The 24664-nt window shown below is 39.0% G+C and overlaps 2 protein-coding genes across 3 annotated transcripts in view; one reads left to right on the top strand and one right to left on the bottom strand.

Annotated features, from left to right (window-relative positions):
* Positions 1 to 16971, bottom strand: part of si:ch73-127m5.1 (neurotrypsin) — a 28830-nt gene extending 11859 nt beyond the window's left edge. The window contains exons 1-5 of the mRNA XM_056771290.1: positions 16633 to 16971; positions 12715 to 12757; positions 1782 to 2024; positions 1371 to 1509; positions 856 to 1034 (exon numbers count right to left, since the gene is read on the bottom strand). Coding sequence (XP_056627268.1) covers positions 856 to 1034; positions 1371 to 1509; positions 1782 to 2024; positions 12715 to 12757; positions 16633 to 16704 — 676 coding nt within the window. The 5' untranslated portion in view covers positions 16705 to 16971. The remainder of the gene's footprint in view (positions 1 to 855; positions 1035 to 1370; positions 1510 to 1781; positions 2025 to 12714; positions 12758 to 16632) is intronic.
* Positions 16972 to 21448: 4477 nt separating this feature from the next.
* On the top strand, positions 21449 to 24424 carry si:ch73-127m5.2 (uncharacterized protein LOC561202 homolog). 2 transcript variants are annotated; one of them, XM_056771545.1, is made up of 4 exons: positions 21449 to 21567; positions 22364 to 23040; positions 23123 to 23252; positions 23404 to 24424. In XM_056771545.1, exons 2-4 carry the CDS (start codon positions 22416 to 22418, stop codon positions 23813 to 23815), a joined length of 1167 nt encoding a protein of 388 aa, XP_056627523.1. In that variant the 5' UTR covers positions 21449 to 21567; positions 22364 to 22415; the 3' UTR covers positions 23816 to 24424. The 2 variants fall into 2 exon arrangements, with proteins under 2 accessions (XP_056627523.1, XP_056627522.1); XM_056771544.1 differs by lacking the exon at positions 21449 to 21567 and adding an exon at positions 21599 to 22119.
* The last annotated feature ends 240 nt before the right edge of the window (positions 24425 to 24664 follow it).

Below are 24664 nucleotides of genomic sequence, written 5' to 3' on the forward strand. Positions count from 1 at the left end.
GAAAATTCTGTCATTGTTTAGTTACCCTCTCATCATTTCAAACCTGTATGACTTTCGTTCTTTAGCAAAACACAAAATTAATGTTGAATGTTGAGAAAGAATGTTGGTTACCAAACAACAACATTACCCATTCACTTCTATTGTACAGACACAAAACTAATGCAAGTCAATCGGTACCGTTTTTGTTCAGTTACCAACATTCTTCAAAATATTTTCTTTTGTGTTCTGCAGAAGAAAGAAAGTCATACAGGTTTACAATGACAAAAAGATGATTTTTGGGTGAACGATCCCTTTCAGAAATAATTCAGAAGAACTAAACCGTGTATTTTACTGGATTTTCTTGTCACAACATTCGGTAATTGTCATAGTCATATTTGTGTAATTTCATAGTTTTGATAAGTTTACTAATAAACATAAAATATCCATTATAAAAATATAGAATTTGTTTTCTGTGTCTATCTGTCTGCGCTTGTGGCTTCAATAAAGCTCACAGCAGGCAATCATAAATTCAGACACCACTGATTTTGCATCCTATCCTCTTTTCTCCTTTTTCCCTTTGTTCCTTTTTATAAGGAATTCACAGCCATTTTAATGCCACAAAGGAAACTAACCCCCTCCAAAACGCTCCATTTAAATTTCCGATCTCCGTAAATGGCATTTTAATAAGTAAAAATGGATGAACAAAGAAGCTGCAATAAGAGGAATTTGAAAGATAACATGATCATCCTTATGAAGTTTTAGACAGCTTTCTTTTGATTTCTCTTCACATGTCTAAGGTCTCCTGGACGTGGGAGTATTTATGTCACTAGTCAATCAAAAGGTCATCGGTTTTATTCCCTCAAAAAGAACCCTGACCTTCAGGTGGTTCGCACACCACTCCAGCCTCGTTTCCATGGTTACAGTCGCTAGTGACAAATTTCCTACTCCGGCAGTCCAGCAGGGATTTCTCATCGCCTCGGCAGCCAAGGCGGGCGTAGTGAAAGAGCCCGGAGCCGGGGCCAAAATATGAGTGCTGGAGAGCTGTGCCAATCTCACTACGGACAGAAAGAGAGAGAGAGAGAAAGAAACACCAGGTTCAGAAGATATATGGGGATGTGAGCCTATCCACCCACTCTCAGCTCTCTGACATGGAGAGATCGATAAGCAGGGTCCAAATTTAACTTTTGGTGCAATTGCCAAATTTTACTGAAGTGAAATATGCTAGATGAGCAATAGAAAACTACTAGAATATCCTCATGTTAAATTTACTGTCAATTTGTACTCCCATTTGGCTCTGTGAATGTCAATTTTGGACTTCTGGAAAACTTTTGCATACACAGAGGCTAACCACACCGGAAGCAAATTTAAAACACAAAGCAAAGCATGTTTACCCCAGTCCAAGCTGTCGGCAAACCACGGTGGCATCGCGGTCCGTCCAGTGTGTGTCACAAACAGACCCCCACTGGCCATTCAGGTAGACCTCTAGACGGCCGCTCTTAGTGGACGAGCCCCCCGCTAACCTGACCGCTCCTGAGCAAGTGAGAGAGAAACAAAGTGTGAGTGAGGAACAGAAACTAAACCCAAACAGAAAACAGCATTAATTCTCAGGATTAAAAAGAACTAAACTCTATATCTGTGTATGCCCGCTGTGCTGTTTGTACTTGATATAGAAGAAGGTCATTCCCAAAAAATTGAAAAAACTACATTTAATGTTTGTTCACATTATGTTTGGCATTCATCTTATCCTCTTAGGCAGAAAGTAGGGAACTGTATAAGATTTAATGAAGTGTGTAAGCACTCACCCTGGTGGCAGTCGCAGTAGGCCCATCCGATGGCCCCTGAGCTCTGTCTGAAAAAGCACCATGGGTTGGACTCACGGTCAGGATTTCGACAAAAATTGTGCTCTCCAAGACCCCTGCCCGGATACTGCTGCACGTAATCCGGAAACTCGGTCCACTTTAAACACGGCGAACCGGAGTCGGTCTGAGATACGGTGCCATTGTAGTAACCCAACTCAGTAAATCCCTCCGAGCAGGACAGAGGAACTGAAGAACAGAGATGAAGGAGGAAAATGTTATTGTCGATGTGAAACTCAAATGCATGACACACGTGACATCAACAGAACGTATTTTTTAAATGTTTTCTAATGCATAAATAGTTCGCCCAAAAATAACAATTGTGTCTCCATTTATTCATGTTGTTCAAGACAGTTTTCTTTCTTCTGTGGAACACTAAAAAAGATATTTGGAGAAATGTCTCGGTGGTTTTCTGTCCAACCAAAGAAGTCATTGTGCGTAGTTTGGTTTACAACATTCTTCAAAATATCTTTTGTGTCAGGGATGTGGGTTATAATTATCTTTTTAGCCAATAAGAAAATTGGCCACAGCAAAAGCGTTTCTGATATACTCATTTTCTGATTGGCTGACAATGGTGTTTGACAATGAGTTAGGCTGACACCAAGGCTCGAAGATAAAACTATTTTGCTCGGCAGAAAAAAAAACCTTTCCTGATGATTATTTTTCAGGACTTCTTCCAAGAGAGCCCACTATCTCCCATAATTGTTGAGTCCAAAATAATAATCTTGTTTTATGACATGCCAATCTGTATTACTCTGCGGATGTGGTTTTCAAAAGAGCCTTTCATGCCTGCATCATGTGAGTCCAACAGCAGCCCTTTTGTTTATCTCCCAGGAACACCCACCTTGGCCCATATATCTCTAAGCTGTGAGCAGGGCACTGATTTCTCAGCCCCTGCACTGGAAACTGTAAAGAGGGCAAAGTTGGACATCTGGATCCCTTATCCAACCTTATTTCCCAGCACAAAGGATGAGGGGTCTGATATGCCTTTTTCCAAGCAGGTGACGAAAAGCCAAGTTGAGCAGCCAGTAAGGCAGCAGGGAGCTGAACTCTCGCTGACCTGCCCTACTTGAATCTGACAAGAAAGAGCTACAACACCCTTTTCAGGATTGAAAGACAGAAGTGTGGTATACTCGTATCATGTTAAACCAATGTTAACCCAAAAATAAAAATTCTGTCATGATCTTCAAAACCTGTACATGACTTTATTCTGTGGAATCTGAAAAGACTGCATTTTAAGAAATAAAATGGAAGTCAATGGGGAGATGTGGTTTGGTTACCAACATTCTTCAAAATATCTCCTATGTTCAGGAGAAGAAAGAAAGTCATCAGAGTAAATGAACACATTTTTTGGGGTGGGGGGGGGATGAACTATCCCTTAAGCAGCTTTCTTTTAAGCGTGTTATCCTAAATCTAAGTATAACCAACAACTGTCAACAACAGTGATGGGGCTGGACAGAGAGTTAAGGGATCCAAAGGCAGAAACGAGTTGAAGGCAAAAGTAACTTTAATGAGTCAAATGAATATCCACAAAAGTAAGCAATTGGTCAACAAAAAGGAAAGGAAAGGCAAGCATCTTCAAAAACAATAGTTGCTCAAAGTTGTCCCCACTCAAAATGTCACAGAAGAGTGGAAAAAAGGGCAGTACGAAGCAAAAATCCAAAAAACAACTTCTGAAGGATTCATAGAAAAAGAAAACTCTTACAAAGATGATAATCCTCCAGGTAGAAAACTTAGCAGCACACAGAGGAATGATCTTGCAAACACTGAGCAAAGAATAGAGAAACCAAGCCACTTAAGTACACGTGAAGAAAACAAGGCACAGGTGAAAACAATAACTAATCACAAAGGCAGAAAAAAAAGGAACAAATACTCAATGTGGCCTCTAGTGGCCAACACCTATAATCCTGCCAGGAGAAAACAAAACATAGGTCTCAATAGCGGCCACTAGTGGCCAACACAAGTCCATAAATCTGACAACAATAACCAACACAACAAAGTAGACCATAGTGAAATTGAAAAGATCATGGCTTTATTCATTAATTGACATCATATATGGCTGGCAATTGTGTTTCACACCGTGTCCTATTTATAAAGTTTCTATTGAAAAAAGAATAATGTCATCCTTCACTAAAAAAGTTGTATTACAATCACAGGCAAAAGCTAAAAAAAAGTTTTTGTTGTTTAATATGCAGTTATGTGGATCTGGATTTTGGAACAATAAGATTTCAGTGTGGGTTTGGCAACCCAGTGTGAGACATACATATGTGTGTGTGTTTTCTTGCCTCACACTGGGTTGCCAAACCCACACTGGAAATGCCTCATTCAAACGCTACAGTCATGTAGACGTGTCCGCCATCTTGGAACAGTCCACTGACATCACTCACGGTTTTGTCACAACACTGCTCAACCATGGCGGGGGAAACCACAATGATTTAAATATCTGAAAAATGTAATACCCTTTAGTTGTTGTTGTGTTAGTGTAGCAAATATAATGTTTGAGTTTACACAACAGTTTTCATAATCTAACACGCTAATAACTATAGTTGCAAACGGACAGTCAGCTTGCTCTTGAGTGTTAACGAACCGTCTTGGCAGGGTTGCCAGATCTGTGAAACAAAATCATCCATAATGAGCTTAACGTCCCAATTCCAAAAACCAAGTCCAAAAACTTAAAAAAGTAAAAAATAAGATTGACAGCTAAATAAGAAAATCCTTCCACTTCTAACCTGCGGTTAAAAAAACAGTTAAATAGTAGCCCAATTCAGGGGAAAGCCGTAAACTTGACAACACCAACTGGCTCGCACCGTTCCTATATGGCAGGGGTGTCCAAAGTCAGTCCTGGAGAGCCTGTGTCCTGCGAAGTTCAGCTTCAACCCTAATCAAACACACCTGAACAGCTAATCAAGGTCTCACAAAGCAGACTAGAAACTTCAAAACAGGTGTGTTAAACAAAGTTGGAGCTAAACTCTGATGGACAGTGGCCCTTCAGGACCGACATTGGACACCCCTGCTATATGGTGAATGACCTACGCACAGCTGCCTATAGAAACAGACGCTAATGCCGCATCTTGTTATTAAATCTATGAGAAAACAGAAGAGAAATATAGAACTGACACAAGATGTCAATGGGTACTTAAAGGGATACCGTACAACGGCGAACCCATTCACTTCTATTGTATGGACACAAAACCAATGCAAGTCAATGGGTACCACCATTGTTCGATAACCGACATTCTTCAATGAAAAATTCATACAGGTTTGAAATGAAATAGAGATTTTGGGAGAACTATCTCTTTAAGGCGAAACTCAGACTTGAAAGAAACAGCAAGCAATTCTTACTGCATATGATAGGAACAAAATGATGCAAAGACTAAACTGAAATATAAAATAAATAAGGATTATTTTTATTCAGCAGATGCTTTTGTCCAAAGCATCTTACAAATGAGAGAGCATTTAACATTTTGTCAAAGGAGCCATTTGGGTAAACTAGACAGATCGATAATAATGGCTGGTCCTTCTCCAGAACCTACACTCAATTACGTTAACTCAAATTTGGCTTTGCGGACCTGCGACAACCAGAATCAAATTGCATTTATCACATTGGAACAGAGCGCATGTATGGCTAGATAATGGCTTCAATAGATTATCAGTAGTGCCGTTCTAAAGTTCGAACATAACTTTATTTTGCTCAGGGGCTTCTAGCACTTGAGTTTAGTGCTGTGCTAATCAGGAAACAAATGCGTCTCCCGTCGGATGACTGCACACACTGCAGGGGTGCGAGCAGAACTATGGAAAGTACGACTGTTGAAAAGCCCTAACGAAGACTTGAGATGGTGAGGTCCATATGGACTGTGAAAGACTGCAGGCACTGCACAAAAAGCCTTCCAGAAGTCTCCAAAAGATGTCAGCACATTTTCCATGTCTGTCTGCAATTTCCGAGGGACTTTATTTGGAGTTGAGGCAGGCAGACAAGACAGTTTGTGATGGATGAGAAGACTGTGATCTTCCACCTCCACTAATCCTCCGCTAACCCTCAATCCCAGAATCCACAACTATACTTGACTAAGCGAGAAGTCATTCACGCAGCTTGTTACTAAACGCACGGTGGAAATCAAGTGTCCTTCCATTTGAAAATACATCACAGACGGTTGGAAGAGCAGACTGTTAATCATGTCGTCTGCAGTTGTCTTTGTCTGCATACACATGCTGGTGCAATTTCTGGGCCAGGCCGTCTGCATTCAAGTGATTTCAGAAAAATATATATTGAGGAGGAACAGTGTGTGTGTGTGTACAGAGAGGCAGAAGAGATTAATGTCTCCATCTCCAGGCTTAAACAGACTCACTGCAATGAGGGCAGAGCTGAATTAGACTTATTAAACAGAATGACTGAGAGTTTTCTCAGAGAGAGTTGTGCCAACCTCAGGGAAATCGTTCAGAGCGTTTCTCTTTAATTGGATGCATGATGATGTGTGGGTGGGAAACGGCATCAATGCTGTCGATGAAGTGTCTGGAACAAAACATAAATATTTTTCACTTGAGAACGAAAGTGAATAAAGTTCTTCATTTTAAACATATATTTTTGTGGGTTTACGTCAAGTAAGTCAAGTATAGATAAAAAAGTTTGACTTCTTTGAAAAAGAAGGGTGTTTTAAAGTCCACATGAAATCAGAATTGACGATTTACTTTGTTAGCTCAGATTACTAGTTTTGACGAGCAATTAATCTTTCAAAATCAATTCACTTAACAAATAGCCGCAGAGATGACGCATTTTTGTAAGCCAATCCGGAAGTTAGCGCTGCAGTGGTTCCCTTGACCGAAAGCCTGTGCGTTTTCCCATTAGACTTTTGTGAAATGGAGAAAAGTAAGCTCTGTGATTACCAATGTTTATGACGTTTACAGGTTTTGTCTATATAAAATAATCTCTACAAATTAACACAACATTTGTTACTTTTGAAGCTGAAACACAATCGGCAAAAGGAAAAGCTAACATGATGTTATAAACAGACTAAACTGTGGTTGCTCAATATCACCGTCACCACCACCAAGCCTCCGACAATTTTTTCAAACTTTATTAAAAACGTGTTTCCTGGTGAGTGTGAATGAATCCCCAACCAGGTTTTTGTTGCATTATTTGTAAGATTTATGTGTGCGTTGACGTCTAACGTCCCTGCCAAGTAGTCACTTTTGGCAACTTGTTAGCAACCACCGCTTTTATCTCTTTCACAGTCATTGACGAGTTATCTCGTCATAAAAAAAAATGGTTCCCCGCCAAAGACGAGTTTTTACGGCAATCAGTGTTAGTACTGTTTTACAGCAGGTGGCGCTATTACAAACCTTTGGGAAAAAGAACAGAATCCCATAACCTAGAACGTATATGTTTTAGCGGGTTTTAATGATTGTTCTGAGTGGAATCTGGGTGGAATCTTTGACAAAAAATGTCAATTATCTCAGCTGTTTATTCAAAATTATGCATTTTTGAAGAAACCTACCCATATCTAGGGAGTGATAAAAAACGAACAGATGTAGGTAGAAGAAAACGGTTTCTTTTGTTTGAAAGCTGAGACTCTGTTCTTTCATTTGACATATTGATTGTTCATATATTCTTTACAGAAAATTTACTGTGAGCCATTAAATTTGGTTGAAAATGTTAAAAAAAAACCTGTCGTAGGCTGGCAACTTTTTTTTAAAGAGGCTGGCGGCGAATGAGTTAAAAGACAAAAAGCCTTAAAATATAACGAGTGAGTTATAACTGGGTTGTTTTATGTTATAAAATGTGAAAATATTTCCTGGTTTTGTTAACCACAGACCTTAATAACACAACTTGACCAAGCGTTTTTAAGAGTTATAAATAAAATATGCATCAACGTAACGGAACATTTGTGATCAATTTAAGTAACTTTTCATTGAGTATTTATGAATTGCAACAAGGCACTAAGTTGTATAATGTCTGTTCCATAGTTCAACTCAAGGTAAAAATTATAAATACTTCCAAACAAAATCATATATGTAGAAACAGTATGTCATTGATCAATTGAAAAAATATTGTGGTGCAATAAGCTCCAAGAAAAGCTAAAGGGGCATTGTTTGGCACTATATGGTACGTGTATATCGATATCAGAATCAACCTGGTGCATCAATATCATGTGACCGAGAAATTCATAAAGGAACAGTTCAACCAAAATGGAAAACTCTGTCTTCATTTACAGTTTGGTTACGAGCATTCTTCAAAATATCTTTCTCTGTGTTCATCAAAACAAAGAAATTGACAAAGATTTGAAAAAACTCAAGGGCGATTAATTGATGACAGAATTTTTGCATTTGAGTGAACTGTCCCTTTTAGTATACAAATACTTTTGTATGTAAGGAATTGTTAGCAGTAGAGAAGGAAAACAAGTCTGAAGCCACATTGTTCTACAAAACAATATAATGACATTTTTGTGATTTATCTGTTGATTTCCATTATACCACCAGTGGCAGCAAAACAGCGCACAGTGATTTTAAAATCTCATATGAATAATATTCAAATTCTGGTTTACAAAATGAGAGACAAAACATGTGCGACTGAAAATCTGGAGAAAGAAATAAGCACAGAGAAGCTGAAAAGAAGGTCAGGTAATAAAAGGATGTAAAACAGAAGCATCAGGGCATTAGGACCTGCACCGGGAGTCAGCCGTGCTTACTCAGCATTTTTGAGAGATTTCGATCCCATTCCATTACGATGCAAGAAAAACGGCTGATGCTCAGGTGTTAATGACTGGAAGACACGGCAGGGGGAAGGGTGGTAAGCTATAGAAAATCACAGCATTTAATCGGACCCCTGACACACATGATACTATTCACAAAATGGGTCTTACCAGACAACAGTTACCAAGTGAAGGAAGCAGAGAATAGGAAAGGAGCCATCAGAACAGGGCGTGCTTCTGCGTTCAACAGCTATACAAAACTGAACACTTTGACACAGAACGCAGGTGTCCTGAGATTCCCTTTGTATAATTTGTATTAAAAAAAGAGAAGAAAAACGTCACTTATTCTATAATATCAAACATCAATATTTTCAATTACTTCTTTGTTGCCTTTCTATATTTCTATACTGATATTTATACTGACTGTCCTAATGTATTTACATTAAGGCTGCTTCGCAACAATGTCGAATTCTGAAAAGCGCTACAAAACTACATCTGAATAGAACTTCCACACAATACATACGTGTATATTTTCAACACATGGTTGGGAAAAACCCAACCATTGGTTTGTAAACCGGGCTTTACATTAACCTGTGCTAGGTTGTTTCATCCCAAAATACTTGGCTATTTTAAGACATGGTTGGGTTAAATAAAGACATTTTCTAAGGGCGTACTCACATTTTAACCTCTCAGCTGTGCCCGAGCACGATTGACCCCCTCCCCGGCTGGTCACATTGTACTTCACCATCCGCACCCTAACACACTTTCATCATTATAAACATAAACAAAGCGATCCCTCTATGCACAACGGAATCTATCGTCATGTTTAGTTTGTGGCTTAGGTGTGTTTAACTTCATGTGCGCATTGCACAGACCAATCTCCCTATGATATAATTGTCATACGAGAGCGACTTATTATGCTTTTATACTTAATTGTTAAAAATCTGATCGTTACACACAGCCTTGCAATATGTTTGAAAATATCTAGAGTAGTTTTGGCCGCGGTGACACATGGCTGCATGTGTAAGTGCGCCGTGTATTTGTGTTCTACGGTGACAGCTAAATCTCAGTGCCGAATTGAAACAGTCGCATAATGTACGTCATGCTTTCAGTTCCGCGCTCCGGCGCGATTTGTGCTCATACTGCCCCCTTTCCAAACCAAACCGCGCTCAAGCCCACCTCTTCCAACCAGGCCAGGGGGCCGGTAAGTGAAGACCACTCACATTAGTCAATCAAAATTATGTTTTTTCAACTAAGTTCGGGAGGAGAAGGAGCAGTAAATTAACTCGGCTTGTCGGCTATCAGCATTCACAGCACCCAACCTATATGTTTAAGAGAGAGTAAGCCTCTATAAATAGTCAAGACGTCTAACCTTCACTCTCTCTTCAGTCTCAAGCATCGAACCACCATTCCGGCTCCTAACCGGGAGCCCCTTGTCTCCAGCGGGACACAATAAAATACGGGGGAGTGTTCTGGGTTCAGGCTAATGCCGGATTCGGTGCCATCACCACGGACAGGGTTCGCTCAGAAGAAGGAACGAGCTCAGAACCCTCTCTCCTACAGCATGCCACATACACTTACCCTCAAACCTACACCTTTGTCTGCATAGGCAAACTCATGAACCAGGCTTTAGGTGTCTTTGCATTTTTGACCCTTTACATGAAATTCAACAGTATAGCCATAAATGGACAAACTGCTCCACAGAGCACGTTTCATAAATATGTCATCTCCTTCGGGAAAGAAGTGAAAACGTGACAACATCTTAGTCCTACGTCAGCCGGACTTTGAAAGAAAGGGTGGAATTTGCAACCTCACCACTAGATGCCGCTAAATTTCATACACTGGACCTTTAAATATAACCCAACATCTTTTAGACTGTATGACAGTAAAATAGAAATTAAAACAGAATTTATCCTAGCCTGTTTTATAGCTCTTTGGATTCATTCATCTTCAGCCTCTGGCACCCTCTGTGCTGATCCAAGCTAATGGAAGAGGAAATCAAGTCATTTACGCAAAACGCCCGTATGCCGTTCTTGGACACACGCGCTCTCAGCTCTGCGGAGAGCTTATTCTCCCTCACGGTATAATCCATTTCACCAGCACAATGAATATTTGATACGGTTCACACAACGTGGTGTGACGTGTTAAGCGAGTGCGAGAGCAGATGCGCCGTGTGGCACCAATAGGTGACAGGAGGAGACATGATCGCATTAGGCCGTTCATATTGCCATGGGAGTTTAAACAAATAAAAATAATTGAGGTCAATCTATTGTAGTGTTTGCAATGCACAAAGCTTCACCACAAAATCTACAGGGAGTTGTGTATGCTTCAATCTTTATAACTACTGTTCATATACCTACATGAACTAAGCACATTTTAAAACCTAAAATCTGGAGATTAGTGAGGATCTTGTCATGCACCATTTGCACTCCGGACATGAATGATATATCACATAGAGGAGCTTGCTGCAAAGAGGTTCTATTACCTTTCTGTGACGGGCTGCTTTCTCTCGTCTGGCAGATGATGAAATAGCAAAAAACTCGTTTAGACGTATTGAACGGTATGTTGGAGATGAGACCAAGACCTAATTTATGGAGCAGAATATCATGGGTATGACCTGGGTATGAGCTCACAATGCCAGAGCAAATGTATCACAATACCTTTTTGTTCAAGCAATCCTTAAATTTCTTTTTAAAGTGATGGTTCACCCAAAAATGAAAATTCTGTCCTCATTTCCTCACCCTCTTGTCATTTCAAACCTGTATGACTTTCTATCTTTCACAGAAACAAAAAGAAGATATTTATTAGAAAATAGAAGAAACATTCTTCAAAATATCTTCTTTTGAGTTCCTGCAGAAGAAGGGAAGTCATACTGGTTTGAAATGACCAGAGGGTAGAGTAAATGATGACAGACTTTCCATTTCTAGGTAAACTATCCCTTTAAGAAAATGCATCTTAAACAACCGATGTTACTAAGATCTATACATCACATCAAAAGCACATAATAACTAGTCAACTATGAAATCTTTGACCCATTTCTTTTGATGTACGAGGGATGCTACTGGCAAAGCTCATATTCTCACAGAGATGAGAAAACCAAGACACAAATCTCTCAATCTAGACTCATTCCAATCTTGGCCCCATAAAGCCATCCGATTGGCTGGGTCGTGCTGGGCTGTTTATCTGTCCTGATGCAGCGACATCAAAGAACTCCGAGTCATTAGCACTCTGAGATTGGTACTGGAAAATTTCACTCTGTCGCAGTGTATGAAAGAGAGATGAGAAGAAAATCTGACAGACCGCAAAATGACGGGACATCATCACAGGGCGTGTGGCCTTATTAACCAGCAACACTGGCGGTATCGAGCGAGCGGCGCACAGCAGCGATTGTAGAGTAAATGTCATATTTTAGAGCTCTGGGAAAAATTGATGAATGATTTATGTAAACAAGCCATCAGGAATCCATCTTTCCACGGCTCATTGATAACACTGCCTGAGCTGAATGAGATATAGTGGGATGTAACAAAATAAACATTTTTTTTTTATTTTCAAAGGCACCTTTTTAAATGCAAGGAAGATGAATGTGATGCAGTGTCTCCTAACAGGATAATTCACCCAAAAAATGTTATTCTGTCATGAATCACTTCCATTATGTGTTTTTTATGTGCAAGTTGTTCCAAACAAATTTCTTTGTTCTGTAGAACACAAATAAATATATTTATAAAATGTGCGATTTCTGGAACATCATTTTGGAAAAATATAAACATGCTTTCCTAAATAATTCAAAAGATCAAATTTGTGTAGTTTTATTACTATGGTAGTCAACAATGTCTCAGAAATGTCAGTTGCTAACAATTTTCCAAATATCTTTCTTTGTGATAAACATAACAAGGACATTTATACATATTTGGAGTAAATGATGACAAAATTTTCCTTTTTGGGTGAAGAATCCCTTAAGAACCCTTTGGAGAACATTTAGGTATGGTTGAAAACTGCCTGCTCCCCGTGACCCGAGGTAGTTCGGATAAGCGGTAGAAAATGGATGGATGGATGGATGAAAACTGCCTCAAATAGTGTATTTCTTCACCTTGAGTTTCTCCGAAGGGTCTTATAATTCAGGAAATCTGAGGAACCCAGAATGGTCCCTCAGGTACCTTTTCATTTTCACAGCGAAAGGACACTTTTTGACTCACCTGTATTCTGCACAGCATTCAGGTAGCTGTCATCTCCATTCACCTGCAGAGACAAAAGAAAACGGAGTACAAATGTAAGAAGCTGACAGAATTATGAAATGATTTGTTCAGCGCAATAAAGTGTCTGTTTTTTATGGAAAAGTTTTATCGTCTTAGACATGACACACATTTTAACAGCGAAACGCTCTGCTTCTGCCTGCGCTTCTTCCTGGCTCGGAGGAAACTGTGAGAGTCATTCCTGACAACGCTACACCGAACAGAGATAATATCTTTCAACTTTTTACCATCAGACGATTTATTCACATGCTTACTTTCACTGCACTGCGACTGAAGGGCAATTAGCGGATGAGTTTAATACGTAAATCTTTCAGAGTAGCTGTCTGTGGAGGAGATAAAAAAGGAAAACAAATGGGCAAAAGAATAATTCTACTAAAGGTCATTTGACTGAAAAGCATGACTCCAGATGACTCAGCAAACGCTTTTGCTACTGTAATTTCCAAGGTTCTAAGCTCAGATTCCTAATAGCGCGAGCCGTTTAGCTGAAAATCAAGCTTATAGAAAATTGACCGAATCAGATTTTTAAGCAGTGAGGCGACATTTTGGCTGCTGTCATGGTCGAGCGCACCTTAGAAATGTGAAGGTTGCTGATAAAGCTTTATTGTGTCAGGAATAAGAGGAAATCTGTTCCTGTGATTCGAAATGCAAAGAGAGCCTTTTAGAAGGCAGGACTGCTGCTGTAACTCAGGTTTGAGTTTTCCAGAAGCAATCGGACTCTCCCAAGTGATTTAGTACTTTCTCGCAGCGCATCTCGGTAAAACCGTGAGGCATGTAATTCAAACTATTTAACTGGGCATTCATCACTGATGCATCTGACATTTGAAACATTTTACTTATTGGTATCTCGGCACTCTAAAAGATGCCGGGTTATTGTAACCCAGCGTTAGGTCAAAAAGGGATGAAATGAGCCCAGAAAATGGTATATATTTGCCCAGCAATGGGTAAAAAACAGGCATTTTGGGTTGAAACGATCCGTCATAGCTCAACCCAAAGGTTAGATTCGTCCCTGTTTGTCCCAAATCTGGCTTGAAAAATAACCCAGCATTTTATAAAGTGTGACAAATATTCAGTACTTGTTTCATTTTATGGCTATTAATTAGCATGAACAAGTAAAGAAAATTATTATATATATACAGTTTTATGTATCCTTCCGAATTGGCTGTTTTTCAGGAAATTGAAAAGTACATTTTAATACTTTTTGTTGGTGAGATATTTGAAACATAGTGAGAAATAAAGAGTTAATAATATTTAGTAATAATAATGATTTATGGAAAAAAAGAAAAATTACATTTATGGAGATATGAGGTATCAGAAAGACACCAGAGAATTTTAGGTAATGTAAAATTAATCAACATGAACAAAATCAAACAAAAGCATTTGTAATACTAACATTAAATGTTCAGTGTGTGAATTTTAGCGGCATCTAGTGGTAAAGTTGCGAATTGCAACCAATGGCTTACTCCACCGCTCCCCCTCTCTGTAGAGATGTTTTCTCTTCTTTACCGAAGGAGATAAAGTATTTACGAAGCGTTCTCGGCAGAGCAGTTTGTCCGTTTAGCCCAGGGGTGTCCAATGTCGGTCCTGGAGGGCCACATTCCTGCAGAGTTTAGCTCCAACTTGGCTTAACACACCTGTTTGGAAGTTTCTAGTCTGCTTTGTGAGACCTTGATTAGCTGTTCAGGTGTGTTTGATTAGGGTTGAAGCTAAACTTTGCAGGACACCGGCCCTCCAGGACTGACTTTGGACACCCCTGGTTTAGGGCTACTGTTGAAACAACATGCCGAATTCCATGTAAGTGGATGTAGATAGAAATTCTAAGATAGTAAAAACATAATGCTTCATTACGTAAGGTCTTCATACACCTCTGAAGGTATAGCTATGGATATTATAATGCATTTCTGTCAATAGATCCTCCAAAAGATTACACACAGCACCTTTAATAAAAAAGAAAAATTCTGTTGAGCATTACCATATATTTGCCTCAAACTTATGGCTTATTGAGACACTCAGTCAAACCAAACAATGTATGATTATCAAGAATTTATATTTGATGGGAAACTAAACCTACAAATACCTTACAGTTGACCATGAACATAAAGCTGGGTCTTCATTTTTAAACATTGTACTACATGATGTAAACATCCCACAGCACTGACTTTATAATTTGACAATCAACAAACTGCTCTGGGAACAGCACCACAAGCAAAGCACCTCCAGGTTAACCACATTACAGATAACAAGCCCCAGTTATTCACTCTAATATTTGTGCTAATATCAACACACACCGGTCAGTTAAAGCCATAATTGCATCTGTCACTCTCATTCCAGAGTGCTAGATGAGGACGGACTGACACTGTGAAATAGCAAAATAGAAACTTTCAAGCAAAATACTTTTTCGTTGGCTTTCCATTATCATCTGTGATGATACATTTTTAATTCTGTACAAAGAACAAACTGGTAATGAAGTTGCTCTCTCTTGTATAGCACAGATGAGCGAACATATGACCAGGTGGGTCTTACTGGCAGCTACAAACAGAAGACAGCGCCCAACAACCTGGAGATGTCTAGAGCCTGTGGCTCCGGATTAAACGCACAGGGTGTTGTGATGGCTTACCGCCACTCTGTACCTCTGAATCTATGTACATTTTAAAATGAATTGATCAAATCAATCAAGAGCTGAACACATCAACACATTTGTCGGTGCTATAAAATGATACAATTCTGTTATGATGAGAAGCATAAAATTGGGAATGGAGCACAGTGGGCACACTACAAATTAATATTGTCCCATAATGCTGCTGTTTCGCCGCCCTAACAGATGTTAAAGTACTCCAGATCAGAAGTGGATGTGAACTAAGATGACGGTACAATTATCTGTTGAATAACGCTGATGTCTATTTCCTTTATTTCATTACGTTTGAACAAATCTGAGCCATGTGGTAGCTGTTAAGTTCACATTATTACAAAACTCTACGCATTTCAGTTGAAACTATCTTTGTTTTCCTTGAACTGTGTTTATTGTTACTTACTTCTTAGCACACTGTAGGCTATATATGAAGAGTTTGGTTCCAATAGAAGATTATATATATTTTTTTCAAATCATGTGTTTCATTATGTTATCATGTTTCATTGTGTTAGTTAGCTGTCATTTTTGAGTTATTATGGCTTAAATCAAAACAAACCAACTGCAGTTTGATTGAATGCACAATAAAAACAAGATTTTTGAAACATAAGAAAAGGAGACATCTCTTTTTGTAACCAAACTCTTCATATGCTCATTCAAGCAGTCCTATACATTTTTTGAAGATTTCAATTTCTACAATTTACATTTTTTTACAACATTTGAAAGATTCCTTCAGTGTTGTTCTAGCAAAATCATTTCAGCAAATATGGGTCAACATCTTATTCTTTTGTAAATGGTGTGCAGGTTCTGTTATTCGTGCATTTGGATTCGATTAGAAAACGGTAACAATAAAAATGAATATCATAATTGAATGTACACCCTAATATAACTAATAACAGAAATGAGTCTGCTTGTATGAATGCAGTTTCACATTTGTATCATTTTAACGACATTTCCTTTGCACAGCAGGGCATGTAACATCCTCTAATAGAGGGAGGTGGCTTTGCCTGAATCCACTTAACTGTGAGCGTTTTATTGTACAATGACATATATACTGTATTGCTAAGATACTGCACTAACACTATACCTGAAAAAGCACACTTTACAATCATGCGGGATTTCTTACCTATTCAAAGCATCGAAATAATATAACGCAATGCAATGTCCTTTGTGAACATCATACACCTATTTTCTCACGGGAGAAGGGCGCGTGTGTTTGCCCCAAAGGCGCGTCTTACCTCCGCGGTCACCGGCAGCCACAGCGCGAACACACCGACCAGGACGAGCATCCTGCACACTCTCGCATCCATCCCTATCTCCTGCTCTGGCTCACTGTCATTGTCCGGTGTTAAAACCCACTTCTGTCATGCAGGACTGCGGGCTTGTGTTTGGGGACGAACGCGCCGTTGAACGCTTTGAATGGCGCGATCGTGAGAATGTTGCTTTAACGCGTCGGTTTTAAAGGCGAGTGATGTACTGCTCCTCCGTGACCTGCCGTGGGATGATGTGTGATGTCTGATCTGTGTTGTAGTGTATGATGTGATGTGATGTGATGCACACACCCCTAGAAGAGACCCACGCGCGTCTCCAAGCGTTCGCGCGCTCGTGTACCACCAGCCAACAGACTGGGCGTCACTGCTGCCTTAGTGCAACAATAAGGAGAACGTAGTATATTAGGCGTCTTAATATACATAGGCCTACGTACATATATATATATATATATCTGTGTAGATATAATGTGTGTGTGTGTGTATAATATATAGCCTTTAATATAAATACGTAAGATGCAATAGAAGTGTTGTGTTTAGGTTAAAAAAAGAAGCTCAGTGGTTGTTTTGTGTTTGATGTGCCTTTGTTAGTGCCTCAAAATTTCTTTACTTTATATAATACTAACGTACCATGCAATGTATAGCTAAACACCATAATACAGAAGATTAAATGGGAGGTTTATTTTAATCAATGTCAATACTTAAAAAGTACCATCATACACAGGAAACACATATCACCATCAGAGTACGGTTATTTAAAATGTAAATATTTAATAGTTATCTTTACTGAAATTTTCTTCAATGTGTGGAGTGTTCTGGAATTATTTACAGATTTTAATTTTTTACATGCTAAATTGAAAAAATGCAGCTTTGTGATGTCTTACTGGTGAATGCAGGAGCACATGACCATTCAAAGGAGCCTATTGGATGATAAGACACATCATGTTACCAGATAACAAACAGTAGAAGACCTATATGAGTCTTGAGGTAAATTTATACAAATCTCCTAGACTCAAAGCAACAGTCATTCTTTATTATTCAAAAAAATAATGAGATGTTAGGAGTTTATTTTTAGCGTAGTTAGTTTAAATATCACCAGCTTCATTTCAGCTGATGCAATGCATGTTTTGCAGGCTGGTATTAAAGGATAGGGGAACAGTTCATTTTGTGGGAAAGCGGAGTGTTTTATCAGATCGTCTGGGATTTCGGGTTATTTAAAAATAATGCTGGACTCTGACTCTTTAATGCTGTTTAAAGAGTCTAGGCCTAATAAGGAGACAGATGGGATTTCTAAGAACATCTTCTCTGCAAAGTTGATAACTATTCTTCATCATACGCATAAGGGCAGTGAATTAATCGTGATCGTATAAAAGTTTTGTGTTTACATAATATATGTCTACTGTACATATTAATTTTGTATTTATAAAAACAAAAACATACACATACAGTACATACATACTAATTAAATATTTTGATGCATTTATTATTTATATTTACCAATAATTGAAAATTATATATAAACGTTCATTCATTCATTTTCATACTTTATATTTTTTTCTTACATATATGCAAAATGTATATGCTAAGTACACAATATAACTAATAATAACTAATGCATGGTTACATCTGACTAATGTATTAGTCCTCAATATTCTGAGACCATTTAAAGTCCTATATAAATAAAGCTGAACTGAGTTTGGTGATATTAAATTTTAATTTATTTTAATTAAGAACCTCCAGTCACATTATTGAATCACTTAATGAGATTTTTATGAGTATTTCATATAAAAATAATGAGTTTTTTCTATTGTCTCAGTGCTTTTTAAATTACAAGCGTGACTGCTCTTAATCCATATTTGTTAAGAACACAACAGTACACTCTTAAAAATAAAGGGTTCGTTTTATAGACAGAACCATTTATTTTTCACCTTTTTATAATCTGTCATGTTTCTTTATGGAACCGTTCAGGCAGACAAAGAACATTTTAGAAAGGTTTGTTTTAAGAGTGTAGAGAGGTAAATGTGAGATCTCTGTTATCCTAAAAGACCTGGAGGGATGGTGAGAAAAATCAACACTACAAACTCCTAGAAGAGTTTAGAGGGGAAAAGAGATTCTCACAGAAACAAGAAAATCTTTTGCACACAAAGTATTTTAAAGAACACAATTTTTTTTGCAAAAATATTTCCCCCCAAAATAACTGTTAAAATACCGTATTCTCACAACAACATCTAATCTCAAACTTAAAATACTGAGAAACTAGATCCAAAAATCAGAAGTTATTGAGCTTCGCTAAGGCATTTACACAGTATTTTTTACGAAACAACATAATGTTTACGGGACAATATAAGTGAGTTCAATTACTTTCGATAAAAACAAACTGAGCAGAGCATAACAGGTTCAGCTGGTGCACGCACGTAGGCTCATAATAATAAAGCTACAGCTGGGGAGCCCAGTATGAGTGACCTTCTGTTGATGCCATGGAAAGTCACCCACAGAGACATCTCACCCACACAAGCATGCATATATTAGCCTCTCTCATCTCTACAACTCCCACTACATTCATGACCTGATCACCGGCACCGATGTGTTTTACGGTCGCGTTATGCCTCTGCGCCGCTTCATGATGAACTGCGGTTTTAATGGGAGAAACAAGAATTTTACTAGTGCGCTGCTTTGATGGATGCAGCGTTGTCATGGCAACACAATGGTTAAACTGCCAGCAGTACCACCAACTCTCAAAGCACATTTAAGGATTTTTAAGAGTCAATTGTCTTTGTGCTCTCTATAAAATTAGGTCATTAAAGGGGGATGGAGGTGGGAGGGGGCGATAACCCGAAAGCGTTTCTAGAAATGACAGTAAAAAGCGATATTAAAAGTGTGTTTTATCTCAGCAGATAACAGAAAAGTGAGTCCCAAAAGTCGTCGGTTTTGCAGGCTTAAAGATGTTTTATCTTAACACACACAGATCTGAAGGCACTGTCTATCACAACTGTCTTTACCTACAGGCATCACTTGGCTGCAGCCTATCCCCACCCAAGACAGTTGGTATGGAAACAGATAAGAACGAAGAAAAGATCAAGCCTCTTTCTTCCACTGCACATGCCGTTAACGGATATTAAAGAATAGCCGTCATTAAAGGTGATGTGTATGGAGGCCACGCAGAGGATGAGTGTTAGACACATAAAAAATACGGCTTGCCAATCGTCTGTTCTGGAGCTATTTTTGGAAATAGTCTATAAACAACCTATATTGAGCGTCTATCACAGTTAGCATGTCAATTGAACTGTCACACATACATAATGGGCTATCATATTGTATAAGCGTATTGCAGGTGACCTAAATTATAAATTGCATTTCCAACTGTTAATGATTGAGACTTTGAGACCTTCCTCTATCTGTATCTCTCCCGGAGCTTGGCAACGGGACAACAGCAGAGCGTTTAGCATCGGCTGCCACGGGCACTCTGGATGCTGGTGTAAGATAGCGTTTGAAGTGGAGCATGCTGTCGAAGACACGCACAGCCTCATCAAGAGTCATTTTTATGTTAATGGAGGTTCTCATCAACAACATTAGAATGTACCAGACGTCAATCTTGTTCTGCAGTACAGAATTTGATAAATAAAAACTAAACGAATTTGCTTCTCTGGGGCTTTAAACCTATACAGGCTAAATGCCTCGGATGGGGTATAATCGTCCTTTATTCAATTGGAATAAGGAACAGATATTCTGCTGCGCTGTTATTCTTGCAGCGCACTTAGAATCTATTCTCTGCGTTCATTCACTCAAGCTCCATGTCTGCAGATCAAACAATGACCTGAAAAAATGCAAACCCCCTTATTCTTTCAAAATTGCAAAGGCTTTAATTTGATTCATGTGAAATGAGTAAGACATCTGACTCGGGAAATTTGAACAGAATCCTAGCAGAGCTTGGGGTTTTCTGTCAATCTGACCTGACAAGTCTGATTTGAAGGTTGCTGAAGAAGGAAATATTTATGCTTTTCTAGCACAAATTACATTTGACTCTCCACTAGAGTCCCCTCGAGTCTCATGTGCAGACACTTCTTTCCTGACCCATAGATAATGGGCAGAAATATGAATTTTATGTGTCAGGAGACAAGAACAAAGAACAGCAGCCGCCTCCTTCCCCATAGAAACGTCCATAAAGAATGGCTCACATTAATAACTAGATGCTTTCTTTAAACTATCACTTCTACTGACAAGGTTGTTGTCAAGACAACTTGTTCAACTAGGAACATTATAGCTTTGGGTTGGAAAGCACCACTGTGATGATAATGAGACCACTTGACGTAATGACTTTTAAGGGAAGCGCTGCCATCTAGTGGCCAAATGCAGTAATTAACTGGTTAAAAGCCCAGCTTTTACGTTTTTGGAACAGATAACAATAAATATTGTTCCAAAAACGATTCAGAGAGGCGACCTAATATTTTAATATTGCCATTTTTCATGTATAACGTGACAAATGAAGCAAAATATAAATACGCGTGCATATCTTGGATACTTTAAATACAACAAACCCAAATTAATTTACCGCACAACTTTTATTCAAAACATTACGTGGAAGGTATAACACTGAGACATCATAAACTGTTCAACAAGCGCGATTTATCTTTGTTCACGCAGAACCATTATAGCTCCGGATATTCCGCCTGTTTACGCCGACGTTCCACGATTGACACAGGCCTCGTCGAATGAGAGCCGTCCAGAAGCATGATTGACAGCAACATTGGCCAATGAACTTACGAGCTCCTGCAACTATGGCGTCTGTGCCTCGTCTGCTGATTCGCAACCCGCTGAAACGGGATCGGTGAAGAAGGGGACCTTCGATCTGTTCGCCATGGACTGTTCTAGGATCAGTGAGGTTTAAAAACGACTAACTGTAGAGCGGTAAGTAAGAATACTGTCAGCAACTTGTGTCTGAATCGAGGTTAGCTTTTGTAGCCAGAAGAGTTCGAATGAAACTGACGTTTGGACGGTTTTGTGCACATGAAACGGTTTCAAACATTACGGTGGCTTTGGCCTTCCCTACTAAACATCAAAACAAGATTATCTCCTCCCAAAGTCAACACTGACTTGTGGAGTCGGGTTTCTGTGTTATAGGTTTCTCTATACATGCAATAAACGCAGCAATATGTCACATACTCACATTTTATCATTTTTTTGCATATTCTCAAATCCTGTTTATTGTCTATACTTGGTTTTAATGTGTGGAAGCGACACACGCACGCGCTCTGAAGTTCAGCCGCTGTCCGTGATGCGCGCCAGACCGTGACGTCACGAGACCTCGCATTTATTATATGCAATGTATGTAATGTTAAAGATGCCAGCATCACAGTTTAGGGATTCGTTTATAAACGAATAACTAACTTAATTAAACTATTTCGGCTGAAGACATCAAACCTTGATTTTCGATGGCCTTCCCCATCAGCCTCTTTTATGGTATGGAACGCCCACTTTTCATGTTCAGACGTGTTATGATTGATTAGGTCATGAGAGTGTTTTATTTTTTATTACTGAATATCCTGCCTCAGCTGGAAATGTCACATTTTAAAAGTAAAATTTGATATGTTTTATATTATTTCATATTAATGTTTTATATGATCTAAAATGTATCCAGTACATAATACACACCCACACATTGTATAAACATAACTGTATTTTAAAATTGTGTCTTATTTCCTAGATATAAAGTTACTTTAAAAAGCTGATCCTTATTGTACCTGTGGAAAGGAAAAATGGATCCGACTACGGGTATGCACATGTCGTCTGTTCCCCAGAACGCCGATCTCGTCCATGTCACTGTCAGTAACCCCATGATATCCATGTATCAGCCTCAACCGCAACCTCCAAACATCACCCAGATCATCACGCAGCACGTGGTACCTCAAGAAGTCTCCTGTCAGGCCCTACAACACGCTATTCCATCCCACATCCAAGCGCCGTCACACATCCAGACTCAGTCTCACCTCCACCAAGTGACACATCTACAGCCTCAGCAACCTCAAGGCCATATTTCAACGCAAGGCCATATGACAACACAGGATCCATCAGAAGGCCATAGTGCACAAACATCTCAGGACTGTGCAGTGAACTCGGTGCAGGTCCCTTTTGCGGAAGTAGCCTCTCTGCTGGACCCTAACATGAAAAGTTCAAAGGCACGTAAGTACCACATCAATTACGAGGAGGTCAAAAGGAGATTGGAAGCACCCGAGAAGATGTCGCTCCGGTCTCTGGCCGCCTACACGAGAGTTAGCCGAGGTCCGGCTAGTAAGAAGACCCTACTGGAGTCCCTCAACGTTTTTGGACTGTCACCGAGCACCAACACGGCTGTGTCCAGCTCATTTTCTAAACTAACCGAAGGTAAGCCTTGAAAATGCAAACTCTGGTGTTTAGCAAAATCTTTTTACACAGATTTCCTGGTTAATCGTGTGATTTCTTTCAGGTGACACGGCGGCACTTTGCAAAGACATGAAGGACTTTGCGCTGCAGTATGTAGATTATGAAAACATGGCTAAACAGTTGCTTCCTGAAACAAACCAGGTGCAACATTGGTCAAAAATCATTGAAACAAGGTAAAACATTGTAGTGATATATAATACTTCACGCTTTTAAACAAAATGATGTTTTTTTAATGAAAAAAGTCTCTAAACCAAATAATCGAATGCAGAATGGTCGTGGTTTGATTCAAACTCTTTGTTTTGGTCGCATCTTACCATCAAACAGGAACTATCTTGAGGGGATGCGTAAAATGTTCAATGAACCCGCGAACAGCCACCTGTTCTCCAACGTTACGCACGGCCTCGGTAACGGAATGATGGACGTGGCACTTGACATCATCGACACCGTCATCGACAGACAAATCCGAATCCTCTCAGGGAACACAGACCCCAAACCCGAACCTCCATCGAGAAGGATCAGGAAACGCAACCGTAAGCCCAAAGCTGCCACGGAAGACGGAAAACCTAAAGACAAAAGTAAACGAGGTCGAAAGAAAGGAAAACAGATGCGTCTGGATTCCGCCGTTCCAGAGGTTCAACAGTCCACAGATATGGAGAGCAACGTCTTAACGTTGGTCTCTGTGGGATACGAAACTATTTCAAGCGGACTCAACACCACCAATACAGGTCTTGCTTGATATCACGTGCCGGAGGGGCACAACAAAACACTGTGAATTCTGAGTGCAAACATTTTTCACTGAAAAGTTTAGTTTTATAATGTTAGGCTCAAGATTGAATACTTTTCTCCTTCGGTTTGTTCAATCACGAAGTAACGTGAGATGTTGTTCAGTGTGGAACATCATTTTTCTTAACGTGATGTTTTGAGTTAAACTGTATCAATCATTCATTGAACTTAAATTTTATAAAGAGCAAACGTACACAGACAGTGTATGCTTTTAAAGTAGCATGCAAACGGAGCACTATGTTTTATGTTAAATTTAAGCGTAATAACAGTTAATTTCATTAAAATAATGTTTTATTCTGTTGTACCTAATTTTACAATCAAAGACCAGTTTAGTTTAAATAATAACATATCTTCTCTATTGGACTTTTTTGTTAGTTTTCAGACTATTTATTTCCATTTTATGTCTGTTTTGTAGTGTATTTGAACATTTGTACTCAGTAAATTTGCAGATCGCTCATCATAAGCTTGTATTAAAGCATTAACTTTTGTAAACTATTTGTATATTCTTTTTCAAGGAAAGCAAAAGGGTTGAGTTCAACAAGACATTAAAACGTGTTCATCATTTACTCGCCCTCTTGTTATATCAAACCTGTATGACGTTCTTTCTTCAGCAGAACACAAAGGATATTTAAGAAAACATTGGCTCATATCGATTTCAGTTATATGGACACAAAAATACATTTACATACAGGTTTTGAATATGAGGGTGAATTGAATAATAACAGAATTTTGATTTTGCTCATCCCACACACTTTGCGCTTTTTTCTTTAAGAAATGAAGACAACCCTGGCCAGTTTTAAGG

The sequence above is a fragment of the Triplophysa dalaica genome, chromosome 17 (genome assembly GCF_015846415.1).
Source record: "Triplophysa dalaica isolate WHDGS20190420 chromosome 17, ASM1584641v1, whole genome shotgun sequence".
Lineage (NCBI taxonomy): Eukaryota > Metazoa > Chordata > Actinopteri > Cypriniformes > Nemacheilidae > Triplophysa > Triplophysa dalaica.

Coding starts and splice junctions, on each gene's coding strand:
- si:ch73-127m5.2 (XM_056771545.1), top strand. CDS start 22,416: ATGGATCCGACTACGGGTATGCACATGTCGTCTGTTCCCCAGAACGCC. Junction 23,041..23,122: donor ATTTTCTAAACTAACCGAAG/GTAAGCCTTGAA, acceptor GATTTCTTTCAG/GTGACACGGCGGCACTTTGC. Junction 23,253..23,403: donor TCAAAAATCATTGAAACAAG/GTAAAACATTGT, acceptor ACCATCAAACAG/GAACTATCTTGAGGGGATGC.